Source organism: Zalophus californianus, chromosome 1 (assembly GCF_009762305.2).
Source record: "Zalophus californianus isolate mZalCal1 chromosome 1, mZalCal1.pri.v2, whole genome shotgun sequence".
Classification (NCBI taxonomy): Eukaryota; Metazoa; Chordata; class Mammalia; order Carnivora; family Otariidae; genus Zalophus; species Zalophus californianus.
Window position 1 is genome coordinate 83,118,075 of NC_045595.1, and position 22,215 is coordinate 83,140,289.

The window sequence follows — 22,215 nt, forward strand, 5'->3', positions numbered from 1 at the left end:
GCCACCAACATGCCAGAAAGGTATGGAAGGGGATGGAGAATCAAGCCCAAGACTGGACCATTATCAGACCACTGATGGGTTCTTGCCAAGCCCCCTCTTTGACTCTGTGCAATTAAGATCATGATGGATGTGAGAGTACCAACAAAATAGCCATTAAGTCTTTTTTAGCCTATTTCTGACAAAAAAAAAAGGATAGGGAAACACAAAACATGGGTTTAGATCTGTTTGACTAAAGGAACAGTGAGAAAGCTGGAAGAGGCAATTTTCAGAAATCCAAATATGTGCTTCTCCAAAATTTGCATCAGAAGCTTAGTCATGCCCATGCAAATGGATCTTAGTTCAAATTCACGTCAGAAAAATCTGGAACACACTTACTTCCTCTATGCAAATCCTCTAGGAAAGCAGCCGGTGGTTCTTACCTATAATAAAAAGAATCTCCACAGCAATGTCACTGACTGTTGTGCTCCGAGTCGTGGACAGGTCATCGTTGCCAATAAAGCAAACGTTGTAAGGTACGGTCACGGCAACATAAAACGTCGCCAACAGAATAAGCCAGTCCCAGCCGGCTTTAAAAGTGCTAAAATGTAAAAGTATGAATTTGGACTTTTTTGCATCGGAAACTTTATACTCCGGAAATGCTGGTTTATCTACAAAAACATTCTGTGGATAAAGACAAAAAGGAGAGAAGGGAGACACAACATTAGAAGCAAGGATCACACAGCCTTAAACACACTTCTGTGGGGAGGATCATTCAGACACACAATGCCAACGTATTTTACAAGTGACTTTGAGAAGTTGGTGATGCAAAAAGTAGAGATGTACATACTAAAATTGAGCAGAGATCTTTGTTATAAGTAATAGGAATATGCAGAATTTAGTCATGAATGTTAAGTGAATAATCCAGACTTTGTTCATCAAGAGCAAAAAGATCATTACCTAAAATGTCACCTATATATATACTTGCATCTCTGTTCCATTTAATTCCCTGAAACTTGACCTGCCTCTTTTGCCTCATCCTCTGGTTTCCAGAAACAAACGTAAAGGGTGGGCTTTGGCATAAAACTGGGAAGAGGAAGATGACGTGTATCTGTTGGGCTTCTCATAAAAGTTTAGGTAGGTGCATAGGAGAAGAGAGAGTTAGGGTTTGTAAGTATTAATCACTTGAAGGTTGATAAGTACTTCTGCTTACAGAAGGACATGATGGATTCTTACATAATTTTTTTTTCAAATATAAGCCATTAGTAGAAAAGCCATGAGGGAATACCTCAATTTCTATCTGAGTAAGTCTTTTGCTATCATATTATAGAGATTAAAACTTTACCTTGTTTGAGGGAGATGTCAGCTCTGGGAGAGAGGATTAGGAAAACTCAGGAAGTATTTTCTTTGGATTGTGCTGATTACATAAAGCATTAGTGATGCTGGCACAAAAAGTCAGCAATATATCAGTTTTCTCCACAAGTCAGAAAATAAATCACACCATTTCATTTTTATAGGGTACTTAAGACATATTCCTTAAAATTATTTTAAAAGATACTAAGAATTCATTATACCTCAGATTAGGGTTAAATTGTAAAGGGTTTTTTAACTCAAATCCTGCACATTGTGACAAGTTGACCTGAGTAAAAAAATAATTGCTCCTCTCCTCTTACACCAGATTCACAGTTTTATATAAAACCTTTTGAATGGAAGAAAATTTCTTATAATTGGAAAGTATGCTTTTAGCAAGTTGGGGGAAAACAGATCTATTATTTATAACCTCGAAACACAGGGTTTGCCTAAGGAAAAATGCAGCCAACGATTCTCAATTTTAGTTATGTATTATTTATAAATTTCAAAGCATATTCTTTAGTACCAATGGTGTTTTAGCTCTTTAACCTCTACAAATTATTGAAACACAATGGTTAAAGCCAAAGCCTAACTAAGATAACTGTTTCCCAAACGATTTTTGTAACTTTTCTTTGAAACTAACTTTTGAATGAGTAGAGAGATGGGAAAATATTTCTATAATCACTGCACCAAGTCCCAGGAAAGCGTTTGCCTTGCCTTTTGAGGACCACTGGTATCCAGCTGGTAATAATTGGGCATTTAAAGCACTCTCCTTTCAAGCTCCCAAGGCGCTCATGTGATCTTTACATTTCCTTGTGTTAGAGACACTTGCATCCCCACATGGTCATATAATACAGTAACAAATCAAAGAAAGCAGAAATTAAGTGCCTTTTCTAAGATGAACCAGGCAGTCAGAGCCAGGACTAAAAGGTGTTACATCCTGATGCTCAAATCTGGCTAATGGCCTGATGAGTTCATTGGCCTATAGTTGAATCATATATTCCTATTCCACAGAACTGTATCAAAGCACCATGGCTTTGAGTCAGAAGATTCACAGCGGGGTCCCACATCCTGCTCCTACTTTTGAGATCTTGAATAAGTTCTTTTCCATCATTAAAATGGAATTAATAAAAAAATCATATCTAGTACTGGCTTACTATAAAAATCAAATAATATGATGTAAGTAAAAGGAATTTGTAAATAGCAAAGAGCTGTAAAAATATTGAGAATTTGTGTATGAATGTTATTATAACCAGAATTCCCCCAAAATGGATTGTTCAGCTGATAAACGATCCGGATCATTTTTTCCTCTTCTTCCTTCTCTCTTCCTGCTGTCTTTAGCCATTCTACTCTGTTCTCCTTGAAAAGAGAAAGAGAACAAGGCCAGTCCTGATTTTACACATTACTTTTAGAAGTAAGATATTACCTGTATGTCAGAGTCACTTCGTTGATTAGACATCCTTACTTTCTAGGTATTATTTTAATGTTCCCCCCTCCCATGTTCGTATTTTTTAAGTGATTGGCAATTTAGCAAATTAGCTAAAAAGTGGGAATTATGATTTTTTAAGTCAGATTTTTAAGTACTGTTCTGTACTTTGTTGGATCTAAAGGGAAAAACAACATGTTCAGCAAACACATTTTGAAGCTTAGTAATACTTGCTATGTTTAAATGATTTTCAACTAAAGGGTAGAAGACAGTGTCAGCTTTCAGCATTATAGAATCTCTGGCTAATATTTGTTTAGGTGCTTTGTTGGTTGACCTGCATAGAATCAAGCCCAGATGCGGTTACCTTTGTTTCTTCCTGGAACTTGTTTAATGTCACTAAGGCTGGCTTAGTAACTGAAGGGAGTTGTAAATAGGAACCAGTGGAAGGAGCCATACATAGATCAAGAGGTGTGCACTCTTTCAAGTCTATCCCCGGACTCTCAGCAAATCAATGTGACACCAAGGCACAGGTATTCCCTGAAAATCTTTATACTAAGTCAGGCCAAAATAAGCGGCGTGTGGCTCTTAATGGTGGTGCCTGGCAGATCGGCACCTGCATGGGTGATGGTCCTAGAGCACAAATGGATCAAAGCAGCCTGTTCTGGTTTCCAGAAAGAAATCACACTGCAGCAGAGATAGCTTTGCAGAACTTTCTTGTCAGATCTCCCCTTCCGCCTTGGCTCAGGCATCTTTCTTTGTTTTCTACAAAGAAGCGGATACTTTGTATGTCTGATACATGGCTGTTTTACCAGCACATGCGTATTCGCTAGTCTCCAGCTTTCTATGTAAAAAGTAAGATGCCAAAGAAACCTCTTGTGTCCCTAACTCCCAGAACTTCTGGATCTTGGATTGATTCCAAAATAGCTCCGCCTGTTTGATGTGACTTTTTCTAATGTCACTGGTAAATTAGGCCCTGAGTATTTGTATCTACCATCATAGTCACACATCCCACAAAGATGTTACATTCTGAAGACTCCACAATGCACAGTAATTATATTACCATCATTTGAAAAAGTATCTCTGAGTATCTATAACTAAACAGACAAGAGTTCTGGGTTTCTCAGTGACATCTTTCAGTGCTAAGAACTAATTATAATATTCATGTGAAATCCTGTAAGATGTGTGTCATGTAAAACTCTGCAGAGGATCACCTTTTTGAAGCACAGTTATTTGCTGTGGCTTTTGACAGACAAGTCCCAGGTTTCAGAAAGTAGCCCTACGGTCATTTACTAGGAGTGCAACTTTTGACAAAACCATATGATATAAAGCATAGAATTTCAAATCCAATGTTCCGTTGTGTGACATTTCCAACTCTGCTTTGTATAAGATGTGAATATTTAAATGGAGTAATGACTTTGATTTGTTCATGGTCCTCTTGGATAAAAGCATTAAGTGAAATTAGATAAAGTGCAAAATAGATGGAACTAAATTTAAAATTTAAATTTTAAAATTTATTAAATTTTAAAACTAAAATTAAATTTGAGAAATTTTAACCAACAAACTATGAATGTGTAATAGGACTTGGTGCATCATCTTGTTCATAAAATGTAACCAGTATGTCACCATTCACAGTGTCCCCTGTGCCATATTGTACTGACTACAGTAATATTCTAATCTCTGTGCTGTGATAACACTATGATTAAGCACTTTTATTGCATAAATGCCTCATGATTGCTGACCTTTTCTAGTTTATTCTTTATAGGAAAGCACAAACCAAAGTGCAAAAAAATCTAGGAAAACCAATAAATGAGTAACTGGAGCCTTTCTTTAGTGAATCAAATATTGGCACCAGGGGAAACTCTAGTATTCATAGTGTACTCACATACCACCTACATTATTTATTTTCAATTTGTTCTTTTCTCTTCTTTGCAGGTGCCCAGAGATGTGATAAAGGACCGCTCGGCTCCGTCTCCGGGCTGAGTCAAAGTGGGTCCCTGCTCTTGATCTTCCTTTGACTTTGTCTGGGGGAAAACAAAACTCATTAAGCACCAATGAATGCATCATTTCATCCTAAGAAAATCAAGTTTTGACAGTTCCCTTTCAAGACACATAGTACACGTTTTTCAACACTTAAAATTATCTGTGGGCTCCTAATGACATTTATTTAATTTTAATCCTTACAATTTATATACTTTTGTCATCATATTAGCTGCATTAATTTTTTAAATTACAGAAAACATACAGGAGCATAGGAGAAATTTCAAACCAGAAAAACATTAAATCAAATTCAAAAAAATATTACTCCTATCTTCCTGCTATTCCACTCATATCCCTAATTCAGCTCCCAATATTTTTTCTTGATATTTTTCCAGAAAAATATCTAATATATATGCTATATGAACATTTATATTTATTCTTCTTTCTATAAATAGAAGTTTCCAAGAAAACTTTTTTAAGATTTTATTTATTTATTTGTTTGTTTGTTTGTTTATTTGAGAGAGCGTGAGAGAGACAGAGAACATGAGCAGGGGGGAGGGGAAGAGAGAGAGGGAGAAGCAGACTCCCCGTGGAGCAGGGAACCTGACATGGCTAAATCCCGGGAACCCAGGATCACGACCTGAGCAGAAGGCAGACACTTAACCACTTAACCGACTGAGCCACCCAGGCGCCCCATAAAGACTATTTAATCTTTTTTCACATCAACGAAACTTGTAAATCATTCTAAATATGCACGCTATTTGCATTTATTTTTATGAAGTCTATTCATATTATTTTTGTCAACATTAAAGTTACATTAGTATTTTTTTAATTATTTGTAAGAGTTCTTTGTGTACTAATTGCCATTTTCTTATATGTGCTGCCAACAGTGGTCGCATTTTGTTACTTGTCTTTGAATTTTACTTATTCAGTATAGAAATTTTTAATTTTTATGTTGTCAGATTTAACGATGTACCCATTGTGGAGTCTAAACATTATGTCCTGCATAGCCAAACTGCCATCACTAAAAAATTGTTTTTAAAAAAATCTATGCATGCTTTCTTCCGACATCTTTATGTCTTTTTTATTTTTGGCATTTATATCTTTAATCCAATTGGACTCTATTTCAGTAAAATGAGGTATAAATCCAGCTATTTTATTTTCTTCCCAAAGGGCTACTGTCCAGGAGGAAAAAAACATGTTATATGACATTAAGAAACACTTAGTCTTTATTTGGTCAGTCGATCAACATACAATTTCATCCTAAATAAATTGTATCTATGTTACAGTGGCTGCAAAATATAAAAATTAAAAACTATTATTTATTTAAGCTTCATCATCCAATCTCTACAGCATTACAAAGGTTCTTTGATTTTTCTCTGTCATAAAAATGATGTGGTTTGGTTGCTACCATGGAGAAACCATGTAACTATTATTGATAGCTATTGTGTGCCTGGCCTTGTTCTATTGATTATTTCAATTAATCCTTATGAATATCCAGTGAGATTAGTTTTAATATCCTCCATTTACAGACGAGAAAATGGAAAGGATTACTAGGATCACGTGGCTGGTAAGGAACAGAGGCAAGATGTGAAGGCTGACTGGTTGAAAGTCCCTACTCCTCCCACACGGAGCGCGGAGCAGGAAAACTGCCTGGTGTTGAGTGTCACTTAGACTAACGTGGATCGTTGTCCCAACCCATCTGAGCTTGGACTCCGTCTTTCAAGGGCTTTAACCACACTCAATTCCCACTCCATCCTGGCATGCTTTTAATGACCAGAAAATCGGGTATTTTACTCCCTGCAAAAGTCTAATCTGTTACCTGGTTTTGTTTTTCTTTTTAAATTGTTCACCTTTTGCTTCTTATTTTGCAAGAATGTTCAAAATAAAATATGATACATTACTATAGGCTTGAATCACTAAAAACATATTAAGAAATACAAAACAGAACATCAAAAGGGGCACTTTTTTTTTTTGAAACTCATGGCTAGACAAGCACATGTCGTTATACCGTTAAAGGTTAAGATCATGTGTTTGTGTGTTCAAGTTTTCAGTCTACCCAGAACTCTTGAACACTGTATTTGAAAATGTAATTATTAATCCAGAAGGGAGTAAATTTGAATATATTTAAATATGAAAACTGCCAGAGTTTTAAAACAATGTCTACAGGAATATGGTGGGAAAGGCCAGTGGGCTGCTTCTGCTGTATCAGCTGGTATCAAAATGCCAGGTGAAATTACAATGGTGACTACCAAATGGACCAGATTAGAGACATTAATGACAGATAATAAGCCAATTCCCTTCAGTGGAGAAATCTAATTAATAGTTGAGATTTTCCAAAGGAAACAACAGCAATTTTATAGGTTTAAAAAAAGGGTCCCTTGGGGGTCCTGGGTGGCTCAGATGGTTAAGCGTCTGCCTTCGGTTCAGGTCATGATCTCCAGGTCCTGGGATCGAGTCCCACATCGGACTCCCTACTCAGCGGGGAGTCTGCTTCTTCCTCTACCTCTCCCCACTGCTCCTGCTCTCTCTCTCTCTGTCTCAAATGAATAAATAAATTTAAAAAAAATTCTTAAAAAAATAAATAAAGGTGTTATTTCACATGAAAAAAAAGGGGGTCCCTCAAAGGGAAATATCCAAAAAAACAAAAAACAACAACAAAAACAAAAAACAAACTTATCTGTCTTGATCTTGGCTCTAAATGGAAGAAAAGAAGAAGTCTTCCTTGAAAAGTTTTCATTACAGTCTAATCCTTGTGCAGGACTGAAGTTGAAAATCATTCTACCTATGTGATCTAAAAATCTCCCAAGCAGCGGAAGCTCTTTCTGCCCACAGGTCCTGTCCCTGTGCGTTAATAAAACCCCCCTTTTTACACTGAAGAAAATAAAGTAAAATAAAATAAAATAAAATAAAATAAAATAAAATAAAATAAAATAAAATAAAATCTCCCAGAGAAATGAATTTAAAATGCTCCTGGGTTGATGGCTCCTGACTGGGGGAAAAAAAAAAAAAAAGACAAAGAAATCACAACTAGAATAGGGAACAACTTATTTTTTAAAATATATATAAAGTACTCATGACAGCAATATTTGTAAGTTGCACATATACACAAACACATAAACGTATGTGTATGTAACACAGACATGTGTTTGTGCATATAACTAGAATAAGCCAAATGTTCATAGACAAAAGAATGTATAAACAAACTGTGGTAGAGTTATGACACAGAATATTAAAATTCTATTAATGGACATATGTGGGAATAAATGGAAAATGAATGAAATAGTGTCCACCTGTTAGCATAGAAATATCTCGAAAACATAATAATGAGTATAAAAGCAGGAAATAGAACACAGACAACAAGGCAACATATTTATAATGCACAACTAACATGGGTTTAGGGGAATGTATGAATGTAAAACTACACATAATCAACAAACATACATGTGTGTTATAATTGGATCCAGGGGGCACCTGAGCAGTGCAGTCCATTAAACATCTGACTCCTGGTTTCAGCTAAGGTCACGATCTCAGGGTCATGAGATCGAGTCCTGAGTTGGGCTCCGGGCTCAGTGTAGAGTTTGCTTCAGGTTCTCTCTCCCTCTCCCTCTGTCCCTCCCGCTCATGTTTTCTCTCTCTCTCTCAAATATATAAAATGTTAAAAAAAAAAGAAAAAAAGTGGATCCAGGAAACTAACTTATATATATTATATATATTGTATTTTTTAATAAAAAATATTTCACAACAAATAAAGGATAAGACTAAAGTGGTATCAGGTCACTTAAATGTGGGAACGGACTCAATTCTTTGGCGTGGTGGCCAGGTTGCAGGGGGAGGGTATCAATTGCTTAAGAAAAATGACTTAGGGTTAAAATCTGAAAAAGGATCAGTTGTTAATAAAACAAGGTGAGAGGTAGCAGAAGGAGGAACATTTCTGACAAAGCAAATAAAATGTATGAGGGCTTTGGGCATAAAAGAGCTCAGCATCCCTGAAAAACTGAAAGAAGTCCAGGAGAGTTGGCATAGGGAGAACAGGAGAAAAGGAAGTAAAAGGGGAAATGAGGAGGTAGACAGATCACCCATCACCCAGGGCCTCTGAGGCCACATTAAGAATTTTGTTTTTTACCCTAAGTGCAATGGTAAAAGTATTAATCAGGGAACAGCTTAGGCTTGAATGACTCTCTTGAATAAGAAAATGACTCTCTCTCTCTCTATGTGTGGGTCTGCGTGTCTGTCTCACTCTCTTCTCCTTTCCTGTAGTACAGCAGAAGAGAGCACACTGAAGTGGTGGAGCAGCTCTGCCATCCTTCACTAGTAGCCTCCGTCTCTGAGTCCAAGGCAGCTCCCGTGGGGGAGCAGGAAGAGGAAGTAAGTAGAAGGCGTGAAGCTTCCTGTGAGGAGCCAGAAGGCACTCCCATCCCTTACTCACCCCGTATTAGCCACACTGGGCTACAAAGAGGCGAGGAAAGAGAGTCACTAGCTGGGCAAACTTGTTCCCTGTTGAATCTCTGTTGTAAGCTGGAGAGGGTTCTGTTATTAATGGATGAGTTCTGGGGGATGATTAACAGTTCTGGCACTGAAACCATAGCAAGGTTTTAAGCGTTCAAAGGACACAAGGAAATGTGAGTTTTCAAAATAACACAGTAACCTGCAGTGTGGAAACTGACTAGAAAGAGTCAATAGAGGTCATTAGGACTCACCCAGGCAGCCATTTTAGGAGGTCTGTGGAAACAGGCCCTGGCAGTGAAGGTGGGACATGGCCGACACATTCGAAATATATTTAGAGAGAAAAGCTGCATGTCTTTGTCACTTATTAGATTATGAAATTACCTTGCAAGACAGCGACAGGAGAAAATCTAGGCCCTCCAAAACATAATGGGCCGACTGTGAGCCTAAAAAGAGGTTGAAAAAGAGAAATATAAAAATAGTTGTGGTGTCAGAGAATCTGAGGGAGAAGAAGGGTCCAAGAAAGAGAGAGGCCATGGTGTCTGCACACCTCACTTTGAGTGATTCTTCTCAGCTGGAAGAGACACCCCTTCCCTCTCTTTTAATAGGAAGGAAGGAGGACACTGATTGCATATATATGGAGGTGAACACATAGGTTTCATGGCAGTAAGATGAAATAGCTCCTGTCTGAGAGATTCTTTCTTTCTTTCTTCCTTTTTCTTCCCTCCCTCCCCTCCCCTTCCCCCCCCCCACCCTGTGCCCCTTCCTCTCTCCCCTCCCCTAGCTTTTCCTTCTTTTCTTTTCCCTTTCTTTATTTCTCTGTTCCTTTTTGTTCTCATTGACTTTGGAGGTAAAGTCAAATGCTGAGGATGAGGGGTAATCAGCAGGAGCTGGTAGTTTGAAGACAAGAAGGAATGCTTGAAATATTTGTTGTAGAGGATGGGCTGTAAAGCCCAGTAAGGAAAGTGATAGATTTGTTGGGGAATTTGCCCCATTTGAGTCTGCTAAAAATAAATTTAGAGTGATTCCCATCCTCCCTAACATAAGTATTATACCAGCAGTTCACAGCCGCTTGTGTTTAGGCTAAAGAAAACGTATTGTTGGTCCTTTTGAGTTTGTAGCTTTGTGAGAAGGATATAGAGAAAATAGGAAGATGCAAGGGAGTTTAGGGTCTATGCACAGGAGACTTTAAAATGATGATATATGAGTGCTAAGGCAGAAAGAAAATGAAAACAGTAGTGAACTAACAAAAGGAAGAAGATGAAGATTCCAGTGACCTGTACATCATCATCAGCTCAAAAAAGGTAAATGAGTAATATATAAGGGGAGGAGGTACTATGTCTGTAAGCAGTACGATCATGAAGCAATTTCAGTTATTCAGCAATACCGAGCAATACCAGTAACTTCAAGGAAAAAAATTAAAAGTTACATTTACACTCCAGGGAGTTAGGCCTTCTCAACAAAACATTATGTATTAGCAATATTCCCTTAACCCCTCTCATGTTTTAGGCATCAGGCTAGGAATGTTGTCTTGGTTCTCATTTCATCCTCACTTTGTAAGGCATCAATGTTTCCATTTATCGCAAAGCAAATGAAAGGTCAGAGAAATCCTGTAACTTGCCCAAATTCAAAATGGGTGGACTGATTAATATTTGAATCCTGAATGATCTTCCTTGAAATCTCATGTTCTTTCCACCTCGCTGTAGATTATGAACAACTAGGCAGTAGCCTTTGATGAGATGTTCTCACCTCCCTGTGTTATCCAGTTGGGTCAGAATGGGTCTATCTCCTGGATAGGCATTATTTCCTCTGCTGTCTTTTCTCCCATTTTGCTCTTTCCTTTGCATCACGAAAGACACACACTGGAACACACACCTCCCTAGTTGTCACTTTTAGGCTCCATGTCCTTCCCACTTCCCCTCACATCTCCTTTTACATTGTAAAATACTTTTATAATATATTGGTTTATATTTGAGCATGTATGTGTTCCCATTTAGATAGTAAGGCAGAGACTTCTGGTTTAAGATGGCTAAAAAAGCAACAACAAAAAAACAAAACTCCCCCTTATTTAAAAAATTATAAGAAAAACATAAAAAAATCATGAATTTTTATGCTTTAAATTCTATAATGTTGAAAGCAAAAAATAGTTAAAAACCACAAAGAAATCTTAAAAACTAAAATCAGAGTGAAATAATTTCACTGTCTCAAAAATTGGTAGATCATAGTGGCGATAAATTAAAATTATAGAGAAATTTAATTATTTAGTATTTATTTTCTGTATTTATTTATATTTTACTTATTTATATTAATTAATCTATAGTTAATGAACATATATCTATGGTTCCATCCAACATGGAATGCGCATTATTTTCACATGCTTGTGGAACATTCACAACAATTGACTTTGTTCTGCAAAGACAATTTCAAAAGTCCCCAAAATGTAGAAGTCATGTGCATTAAAAAAATCTTCCACCTATTTCTAACCCTCATCACTTGGATTTTTTAAAAATCCTATATAACTCTTGATTTTAAAAGAAATTAGCAACTGAACTTACAGACTTTTGGAAGTGAATGAATATTGTTTTAAAAAATAATGTTGGTGGGGCGCCCGAGTGGCTCAGTTGTTAAGTGTCTGCCTTCGGCTCAGGTCATGAACCCAGGGTCCTGGGATCGAGCACCACATTGGGCTCCCTGCTCCACGGGAAGCCTGCTTCTCCCTCTCCCACTCCCCCCTGCTTGTGTTCTCTCTCTCGCTGTCTCTCTCTGTCAAATAAATAAATAAAATCTTAAAAAAAAATAAAAAATAAACAATGTTGGGGCACCCAGGTAGCTCAGTCGGTTAAGCATCTGACTCTTGGTTTCGGCTCAGGTCATGATCTCAGGGTTGTGGGACTGAGCCCCACGTTGGGCTCTGCGCTCAGCGTGCAGTCTGCTTCAAATTCTTTCTCCCTCTCCCACTGCCCCTCTCCCCTCAAATAAATAAATAAATCTTTAAAAAAATAATAAATAAACAATGTTACCAAGAATATTTGATATCTAAGCCCAATGAATGTGAGTGAAGATGGATCAGAGGAAAATTAATACTTAAAGTACATGTGTTCTAAAAGTTATCATATAAAAATATCCAGTACATAAAGCAAAATAAATATTTAAAATGTAAAATACGTAGAACTTTTCTTCAGGACACAAAATATAATTATTTACAAAGAAAAAGCCAAATAAGAGTATACTAGAAGGATACAGAAATAAAAGTAGAAATAAGTGAAATAGAAAACAAAGTTAAAAATATATGATCTATAAAAACAAAGGAAGACAAAAAAATTAAGTTTTGGCAATTGTATTCAGGGAAAAAAAATTCAGACGATTCAACAATATTAGGAATTTTTAAAGTACAAGAATTTAGAAGACCTTAAAAATTGTGAGATTTGTGAAAAATTCTATCAACACAGTCTTCTAGATTAAAAAAAGTACTTTGGGGTAAGTGTAGACAATCACCACAATAGGTCCCCAAAACAATAATCACCCTGAACCAACCAATAACTTTGGAAGGAAGTTGAGAAAGAGACCCTCTCACCCAGACTGATTGTCACTCTCCACTAAAGCTATTTCAGAGAGTTTTAAAAGTCCATGTTATGGGGACGCCTGGGTAGCTCAGTCGTTAAGCGTCTGTCTTTGGCTCAGGTCATGGTCCCAGGGTCCTGTGATCGAGCCCCACATCGGGCTCCCTGCTCGGCGGGAAGCCTGCTTCTCCCTCTCCCACTCCCTCTGCTTGTGTTCCCTCTCTCGCTGTGTCTCTCTCTGTCAAGTAAATAAATCTTAAAAAAAAAAAGTCCATGTTATTAACCTTTGAAGGAACAAATAATTCTTTTAAAGCTTTGGAAAACAAAAAAACCCTGAAAACTTCTGAATTTAATCTACAAGTCTGGAAAACTCTGATTCCAATCCTGGATGAGTATAATACAAAAAGATAAGTATAGACTGCTCTGAATATAAGCCCAAGGATCCTAAATAGAACATTAGTAAACTGCCTATAGAAGTGTATTAAAAGAAAATATACCATGCTCATGTGGCATTTATGCCAATATGGTTCCAACTTAGGGATCTTTCTTCAGCAGATTTATAAAGAAGAAAAGACATAGTATCATCTCAATAAATACTATTTTTTCTTTTTAAGTAAGCTCCACACCCAGCATGGAGCCCACCATGGGGCTTGAACTCACGACCGTGAGATCAAAACCTGAGCTGAGATCAAGAGTCAGATGCTTAACCAATTGAGCCACCCAAGTGCCCCTCAATAAATATAATTTAAAAAAATATAACAACAAATATTCTTATTTTTTAAAGAAAACTTTATAATAAGCATGCAATAGGAGGAATCTTTAACTTGATAGAGAATCTAGCAGTAACCAAGGGAAAACTCCCATTTAATGGGTGACATTAGAAGTTTCACTTGGAAAATACAGAAAAATTTTTAAAAATAAAGAATGCCTAGTTGTTTTCCTCATCAAGGGTTTTCTTCATTTGCTTCCAAATTTGTATTGCATTTATTTTTTTTATAAACTCAATTGCAATTATATAGTAATACACATTTGTTCCTTGAATATCAGAAACTAATATATGTACATTTTATAAAATTTAGAAATGTAAAACAGCATAATGCAGGAAGTGAATGTCTTTCCTAACACCATCTTCCAGAAATAAGTTAAATTCTGGTGATTTTATTTTTTGATTTTGTTCTAGGCTTTTTTTTTTTTAAAATATTACTGACCTCAAACTATGTAAACTAACCTTAAAAATAATTAATACAGGAATAATCACAGATCCTAGAAATGAAGAGTCCTGAAGGGGAAAATATCTGTCAATGGACGTGGGACTGGATTCTTAGCTTTACCCAATTAAGAAAAAAAAGTCTTTAACTCGGTGCATTAAATAGGAATGTTACCATTTGATGGTTATCAGAGGGGAGGTGGAGGGTAGGATGGGTGAAATAGGTGATGGGAATTAAGGAGGGCACTCATTGTGATGAGCTCTGGGTGATGTATGGAACTGTTCAAAGACATATTGTACATCTGAAACAAATATAACACTGAATGTTAACTAACTGAAATTAAAATAAAAACTTAAGATAAAAAAATAAAATGGAAAAATATAAATTTTAAATATATATATATAGAACCATTTTTAAAAGGTTTGCAATGTACATGGTCATTGGCCATTAATTAAGCCTTGCTTCTGTGATGGGAAATGAAAAAAGTCAGTGATTCTGGTAGCAGAGATGTAGCGCACGTTGCACCATACTGCCCAGATGCCCCCTCTAAATTAAAAGGCGTTAAGTTTGCAGTTGCTGGGAGTGTGCCTGCCCAGAGCCCCCACCTGTCGTCAGACCATTCTGGAACTGCTCCCAGCTGTAGAAAGTGACCTTGATCAAAGTGACACCCATTCCCAGAGCAGCTTGCATTCAACAACCAGGCAATATGGGAGTGTAATGGGTGGTCCCCATCCTGCCCAACTCCAAGGGCACAGATTTTAGCTAGTGGTGAACTTGAGAGTCTGTAGAACACCTTGTGGCAGCTGCACTGCTCCCCATCTTCCTCCTCTGCTCTGCCCTCCCTTCTCTTCCTTTATTCAAGCATTGTTCCTGAGAGAATTCCCTAACAAATGCCCTGCAATCTCCATCCCGACCTACATCAGCAGTGTTGGAGCTTAACCACTTGTCACCAGGTCAGAATAAACACAACTCGTTGGTGTTTAAATGGTGATCTGACATGGTGAGAGTTAACATTTGAACTGCGGGGTAAGGACGTGCACCAGCACAAAATAGTTACCAGAAATGATTGGAAGCGAAAGAAGAAAAATGTAGTGAATTGCTATGGGGTCTGACTTACTCCCTGGACTTGAAGAATTCTTCTGGACTAACATATCACTGGTCCAAACTGGTTAAGGAAAGACACAAATTTGTAACGTCTGCATTTTTAAATTTATAATTTTGAATCGTTTCTATTGGCTGGGATGCATCTTCAAGTAATTTTTTTCAAGAGACATCTAAGGGTTATATACTTTATGATTTTCCATATGATGAACTGTATAATCCTCTACGTGAATTTTCTTACTCTGTGAGTGTCACAAAGCCTGCTAATCTCTCAGGCTATCGGAGCCGTGGAATACCAGGCAGAGCAAACCAAGTGTGGACAAGGAGTGTTGTCTACAGACAATTTGAAAACAGTAATAAATCCAACTACCTTTGGTCAGCTTTTCATCCCCATGTGAAGTAATTTTAGTGACAAAAACACTCTCCTTTTGGGGCACCTGGGTGGCTCAGTAGGTTACACGTCTGCCTTTGGCTCAGGTCATGATCTCAGGGTCCTGGGATCAAGCCCCGCATCAGGTTCCCTCCTCAGTAGGGAGCCTGCTTCTCCCTCTCCCTCTGCTTGCTGCTCCTCCTGCTTGTTCTCTCTCTCTCTCTCTTTCTGTAAAATAAATAAATAAAATCTTAAAAAAAAAAACACTCTCCTCCCCCCCAAAATCTTTTGTTGGTCTTGGTTCAAAACAATTGCTGTGGTTATTATTGAATTTTAGTAATATATGTAAGCTTCAAAACTAGCACATTTATAGTAGAAATTATGGGCTGGGAGAAAATATTTCCAAATCACTGACAAAGAACTGACTACATACCTAGAATATGTAAAGAACTCTCAAAACTCAACATCATGAAATCCAAACAATCTAATTAGAGAATGAGCAAAACACTATAAAAAGATATTTCACTAAAGAGGATGTAAAAATGTCAAATAATCATGTGAAAAGATGTTCAACATCACTAGCCATTAGGGAAAAGGAAATTGAGATAAAATGAGATATCATTATACACCTACTAGAACAGCTAAAATGAAAGACAGTGACAATATCAATTGCTGGTGAGGATGTGGAGAAATGGATGTTTCACCCACTGCTGATGGAAATGTAACATGAAACAGTCACTCTGAGAAATAGTTTGGCAGTTTCTTGAAAAACAAAAATATGAACTAAATATATACTTAACCATACAAACCAGCAATTTCATTTCCTGGGCAATTATCCCAGAGAAGTAGAAACGTATGTCCACACAAAAACATGTGCACAATTGTTCATAGCAGCTTTGTTTGTATTAGCCAAGAACTGGAAACAAAATATCCCTCAATCAGTGAATATTTAAATATATCCTGGTATACCAGTCAGGAATAAAAAGAAGCAAACTATTGATGTATGCAGCAACTTGGATGGACCTCCAGGGCATTATATTCAGTGAAAAAAGCTAATCTCGAAAGGTCACAAATAGATGTTTCTATGATTCTATTTATGTAGCATTCTCTAAATGTTGGAGATGAAGGACAGATTAGCAGTAGTCAGGAGTTAGGGACGGCGGAGGGTAGGAGGTGAGTATGACTGTATAAGGGTAGCAAGGGAGAGATATTTGTAGTGATAAAGTGGTCATATATCTTGATTATGGTGGTAGTCACACCAATTTATCCATGTGATAAAATGGCATAAATCTATACCTACATATTGTACCAATGTCAATTCCCTGGTTTTGTATTATACTATACTTATATAAGATTTAACTGTTGTGAACAATTGGGACCTCTTTTTCTCTTTCTACTATCCTTGTTAATTCCTGTGAATCTATAACTATTTCAAAATAAGAGTCAAAAAATATTTTTCACATTGTGTCTAGGTATTGGTCTGTTTTTAGTGATTTTGAGTGCAGCACATTGAGGCCTTTTAATTGCTTTCACTATTTGAGAATCTAAGTTACATGAAAGCCTGGAGCTGGTTTTTCATACTCAGTGATGCTGGCTCATCCCGAGTTTGTCAATTTGGAAAAGGAGTCCTTCCTCAACACATATTACTTCCATCTATTATAAAATTGTTAAACTGAACCCATCTTGTTAGAATATGACACTTTACTGTCATATGCCAGAAAATTTATCATTAATGGCATACAAATGTACACATCTACAAAGCAAGTGTGTGTATTTTTATATCTGTCACTCTTACACATTCTGTGTCTTATTGTTGTATTATTAATATTCAAAATAGAGCTTGGCATATAATAAGTATTTAACTTTTTTTAAGAGACAAAACAAGAAATATACTTCTCCATTATATAATTGTATGGCATTATGTATTTGAATATCTATTGATTAGTGGGAATGTGGCTGGATGCTATGCTTATCAGATGATCATTATCACCATCATTTTTTTCATCTCTTGATTTTCAGTCTATTTTCCACAGAAATCCTCAAGAGACTGCTGTGCATGAAACTTGATTCTGTATTATATAAAGTCATATATGTTTTATCCCACTTCTGTTGTAATTATCTTCAGTTTATTTTATTTACATCTTGAAGTAAACATTTTGTTAGGTACAACATATATACAAAAAAGAAGAGACAAATCAAAAGTGTGCAGCTGGGTTTCTGGTTAGTACTGATCTTAAATATTTAAATCAGAAAAAAAAATATATATGTAATTTATACATATATCCTATGAATTCTGTTTTTCTGTAGAACCCCATCTCTGCTTTACTCATCACCGAGCTTCAACAATATGAATACACATATGGTCTTATGTAGTTCTACCCAGTCCACTCCTCCAGTTCCTTTTGAGGCAAATTCAAGACATCATTATCTATCTATCTATCTATCTATCTATCTATCTATCTATCTATCTATCTATTATACCTACCTACACTTTACAGACGTATGTATACATAGATATATAATAAAAAGTTTTTAAAGCAAATCACAATATACATCACGTACATACATAACCATGTTCTTTAAAATAATCAAATACCCAGTCATTGAGAAACTGTGGTTTTTAATTGGGATCCTTAGGTTCCCAGGGTTTAGAGGAAGTGTCGCAGGGATGGAAATATGTGAGTGTGGGACAGAAGAAAGACACCAAGCAATGTACTAGGTCAGGAAGCCCCATTTCTTTGTGTCTGTTTTAGAAAAATGAGCTTTGGAATGAGGTTTTATTCAATGAAAGAACTCTGTCATTTAGAGAAAATGGAAATTACTAAATAGGTAATCTTGGGTCAAAACAAAAGAGTATTATTCTTTCTGCTTTTCTCAAACTAGAAAAAAAATGTACACTTAGTAGAGAAGTGTACTGGATATTTTTAGTAGGTGCTTTGGCTTTCCACAAGCTCTGGTCTGGAAGATGTATCTTCCAGATACAATGTTTATCTTGCCCCTCATTACTCAGCACAGGGCCGGAGGGAAGGGAAGTAAGTTACTAACGTTGCTAGAGTTACTTAATCAGATTCTTTATTCATGTAGTTGATATATTCATTTCAACTGTTCTGTGTGAGGAATTTGAGTCACTGATTGTGGGAAGTTTGGGAGGAGCCTTTATACAAGAATTGGCTAAAAAGACAAAGGAGAATTGTTTTAGAATTCAATGGCAGAACTTGATTTCTTTTGAAAAGACTTCTGATTGAGTTAGGAGAAATCAGAATAATGCTAGAAGATTATTACAAGAACAAGTGGTTTTCCCTTGAGAGTGAAAAGTTGAAATAACTAAAATAAATTTTTTAAAAGTCTGAGAAGTCCAAGCAGTGAAACAGCAGGAAATAAAGTGAGGGATTAAGATAAACTAATATTAAGAATTCAGAAAAAAAATTTCCAAGTAATGTCTATGCCTAATGTGGGGCTTGAACTCATGACCCTGAGAACAAGAGTCACATACTCTGCTGACTCAGCCAGCCAGGCACCCGAAGAATTCAGAAATTTTAAAGTGCTAACAATTATGATAGATACTAGGTGTGAAGATCATGGTTAGTTTAAATAGCCATAAAAAGCAATAAAATTCATTTATATAACAAATAAAATTTCAAAATGACTCAAAAATTACTCTTTGATATTTGTTAGAACAAATTTATATTTATCCACTTTTATTTTTTTTTAAAGATTTTATTTATTTGAGAGAGAGAGAACGAGAGATAGCACAAGAGGGAAGAGGGTCAGAGGGAGAAGCAGACTCCCTGCTGAGCAGGGAGCCCGATGTGGGACTCGATCCCAGGACTCCAGGATCATGACCTGAGCCGAAGGCAGTCGCTTAGCCAACTGAGCCACCCAGGCGCCCTATATTTATGCACTTTTAAATGTTAATATTTTCCAGCTAAATAATTGCTGTATAAGGTTTATTGTAATTTCCTTTCTACCTTTTTGTTTTGATTAAAACTTTTCATAATAAAATTAAAAAAAAAAAACCATCCAAGTTTGTGGTCATTGATCTATGTAGGTACCTAACCACTAGCCATTTTGAACCTTAAAAAGGGACCACTCTTTACATTTGAAAATTAAAATATGTAAATTTTAAAATCAGAAAAAAATCGCCACCAAACAGTTGACAAAGGCAGAGGCAAATGGAAGAGTAAATATTTCTATTTTTTAAAAATCCATGCTTCTTATCAATACTGGTGGAAACAAATTTTCAGAAAATATCACAGAAATTGAAAGTGCCGTGGGTGCCTGGGTGGCTCAGTTGGGTAAGCTTCCTTAAGCCTCGATTCTTGATTTCAGCTTAGGTCATGATCCTGAGATCCATGCTCAGTGAGGAGTCTGTTTGAGAGTCTCTCCCTCTCCCCCACCCCACTCACACACGCACGGCACACTCTTCCACACACACCCCCCCCAACTCTCTCTCTCTAAAATAAATAAATAAATCTTTTTTTTTAAAAGGAAATTGAAAATGCCTTGATGAGTGATTCTTTGAATTCATGAAAGTGTCTTTCGGTGATAAATTCAAATAACTGGACCAAGGCTGAGGTAATCATATTTTAATGAACACTAATAATTTCACTAAAAGAGTCGTATGTTACACAAATCAGAAATAACGAACATACCAACCTGCCATAGGACCATGCATTTCTTTTTTTTTTTTTTAAGATTTTATTTATTTATTTGACAGAGAGAGACACAGCGAGAGAGGGAACACAAACAGGGGGAGTGGAAGAGGGAGAAGCAGGCTTCCCACTGAGCTGGGAGCCCCATGCGGGGCTCAATCCCAAGACCCCGGGATCATGACCTGAGCCCAAGGCAGACGCTTAACCAACTGAGCCACCCAGGTGCCCCAGGACCACGCACTTCTGCTTTCTACTCCATTTCTTCCAGTTTTGAGAGTTGCCAGTTTAGTAGAAAACAGACACAGAACATTTTTGGCTTGGTTTATTGGGGATCATGCTAAAGAATTTAATTTTAACTCTTAAATGAAATATTGGAGTAACCTAGAAGGGGAAGATGTGACTTGAGTTTCGCTTTTGGATTTAGAGTGAAGTAAACACTGAAGGAATATTTTAGAGGCAGAAAGAGCAAACAAATATTGTCTAGCCATAAAAATGCTAATGGATTGGTAGGAACATCCTCTAATTATTTACTCTTTTAGGATATTGTTCTGACAATATTTAACAAGGAAATAAATAAGGAAATTAGCAATACACACTAAAGAAAGAAAGTCCTTGCATATTCTAAATAAAACAAGTATTATAATGTGGTGTAAGCAGAATTCTTCCATTCATGATTTTTTTTTTTTAATGCTTAGTCACATGTTGGTTAGGAGTTTCTTTTATGGAAATTTTAATCAAGAAAAATATGTATTTTCTTCGATTTTGCCCTCTCAAAAATTGCAATTACTCAGTTGTCCCTATTCACTGCTATTATATATACATATTATATCATGGATTTATCAAGACATTGAGTAATGCAGTTTCTGGAATATTTCATGGGTGGGGTATCCCTAGAAACAAGTTTTTAATGCTTCTTTAGATGTTCTGTAAAAGAGTCCAAGTCAATATTTTGTTAATTAAAAATTGTCAGTGGTTGAGTTCTAGTTATAGTGTGTGGAATTTGGAGTGGGTAGTTGGGGGATATGTGCTTTAAAAGATCCCCAAAAGCATTATGGAACGTAAAACTAAGGGGAAAAAGGTTTAGGAACATAAAATAGATTAAAACACAAAGTTGTAAATATTAGGCACCAGAAACATTAGATAATGCTTCTAGAAAAGAAAGGATTTCATGTGGATTTAGGAGCAGGCAATGAAGATGGATTATTAGGCAAGAGGAATATGTAAACCAAGGCTTAAGGGTAGCAATAACATGGCAAATTCAGGAAAGAATAGAGCAATCAGGCTAAGAGGATAGTAATTGTTATAAATCTCTATAAATCTTGAAGCATTTTTCAGTAACATCAGAAGGCTTAGGACAAATGTATTTGATTATTACAAGCAGTGTTAGAAATTTTCAAAAAAAAATTCTCTTCCAGAAAAAGAGAACAGATAGAAAAACTGGGAGGAAGAGGTAAAAACAGAGAGGAAGAGAAGAATTAACATATACTGAACATCTATTGAGTTTCAGTTAATCGTTGTGGATAAACTATATTAGTATAAATCTCATGTTAACACTATAAGGTAGTTTTTATCTCCTCTGCTTAGTTAGCAGATGAGAAGACTGGTAAGAGAGCTGATGTACCTCACTCAGCATTGTACAGTAGGAATGGCTGTATCTGGCATCCACTTGGAGGCCTGTATATCTCTAAAACCCATGTACCTTTCACTAAACCTGCATTAAACAGAATGATAAGAACCACTCACTGTTTATAAACTCAGAAAACATTAATTCCCCTGATCCTGACAGAAGAAATATGGAAAGGGACTCAGGAGGAGCAGAAGGTAGAAACTGGGGTGAAATGGAATAGTTTCCCAGAGAGGGGTAGACTGTCTATAAATATAGCCACCTAACAAATCCTCACGTTCTTATTCATACATGCCTCTCTTCCTATCAAAACACAGAATTTGTTTCCTTCCCCCTTGAATTTACGTTGGTCCTGTGACCAACAGAATAGGGCAGGAGAGATGGTGCATGACTTCTGGACTTAGGCAGCTTCCATATTTGTCATCTTTGTATCCAGCCTCTGTGTAACGTAGCAAGGGCTCAACTACTGAATAATGAAGACAGAGACAGAGAGCAGGGTAAGGATAAAGGGGTAGAAGGACAGGG

The 22,215-nt window shown here is 36.6% G+C and overlaps 1 protein-coding gene across 1 annotated transcript in view; it reads right to left on the reverse strand.

The window, feature by feature from the left end:
* Window positions 1–22,215, reverse strand: part of KCNH8 (potassium voltage-gated channel subfamily H member 8) — a 367,066-nt gene that overhangs the window by 153,868 nt on the left and 190,983 nt on the right. The window contains exons 4-5 of the mRNA XM_027585610.2: window positions 4,646–4,773; window positions 420–660 (exon numbers count right to left, since the gene is read on the reverse strand). Of these exons, the coding sequence (XP_027441411.2) occupies window positions 420–660; window positions 4,646–4,773 (369 nt within the window). The remainder of the gene's footprint in view (window positions 1–419; window positions 661–4,645; window positions 4,774–22,215) is intronic.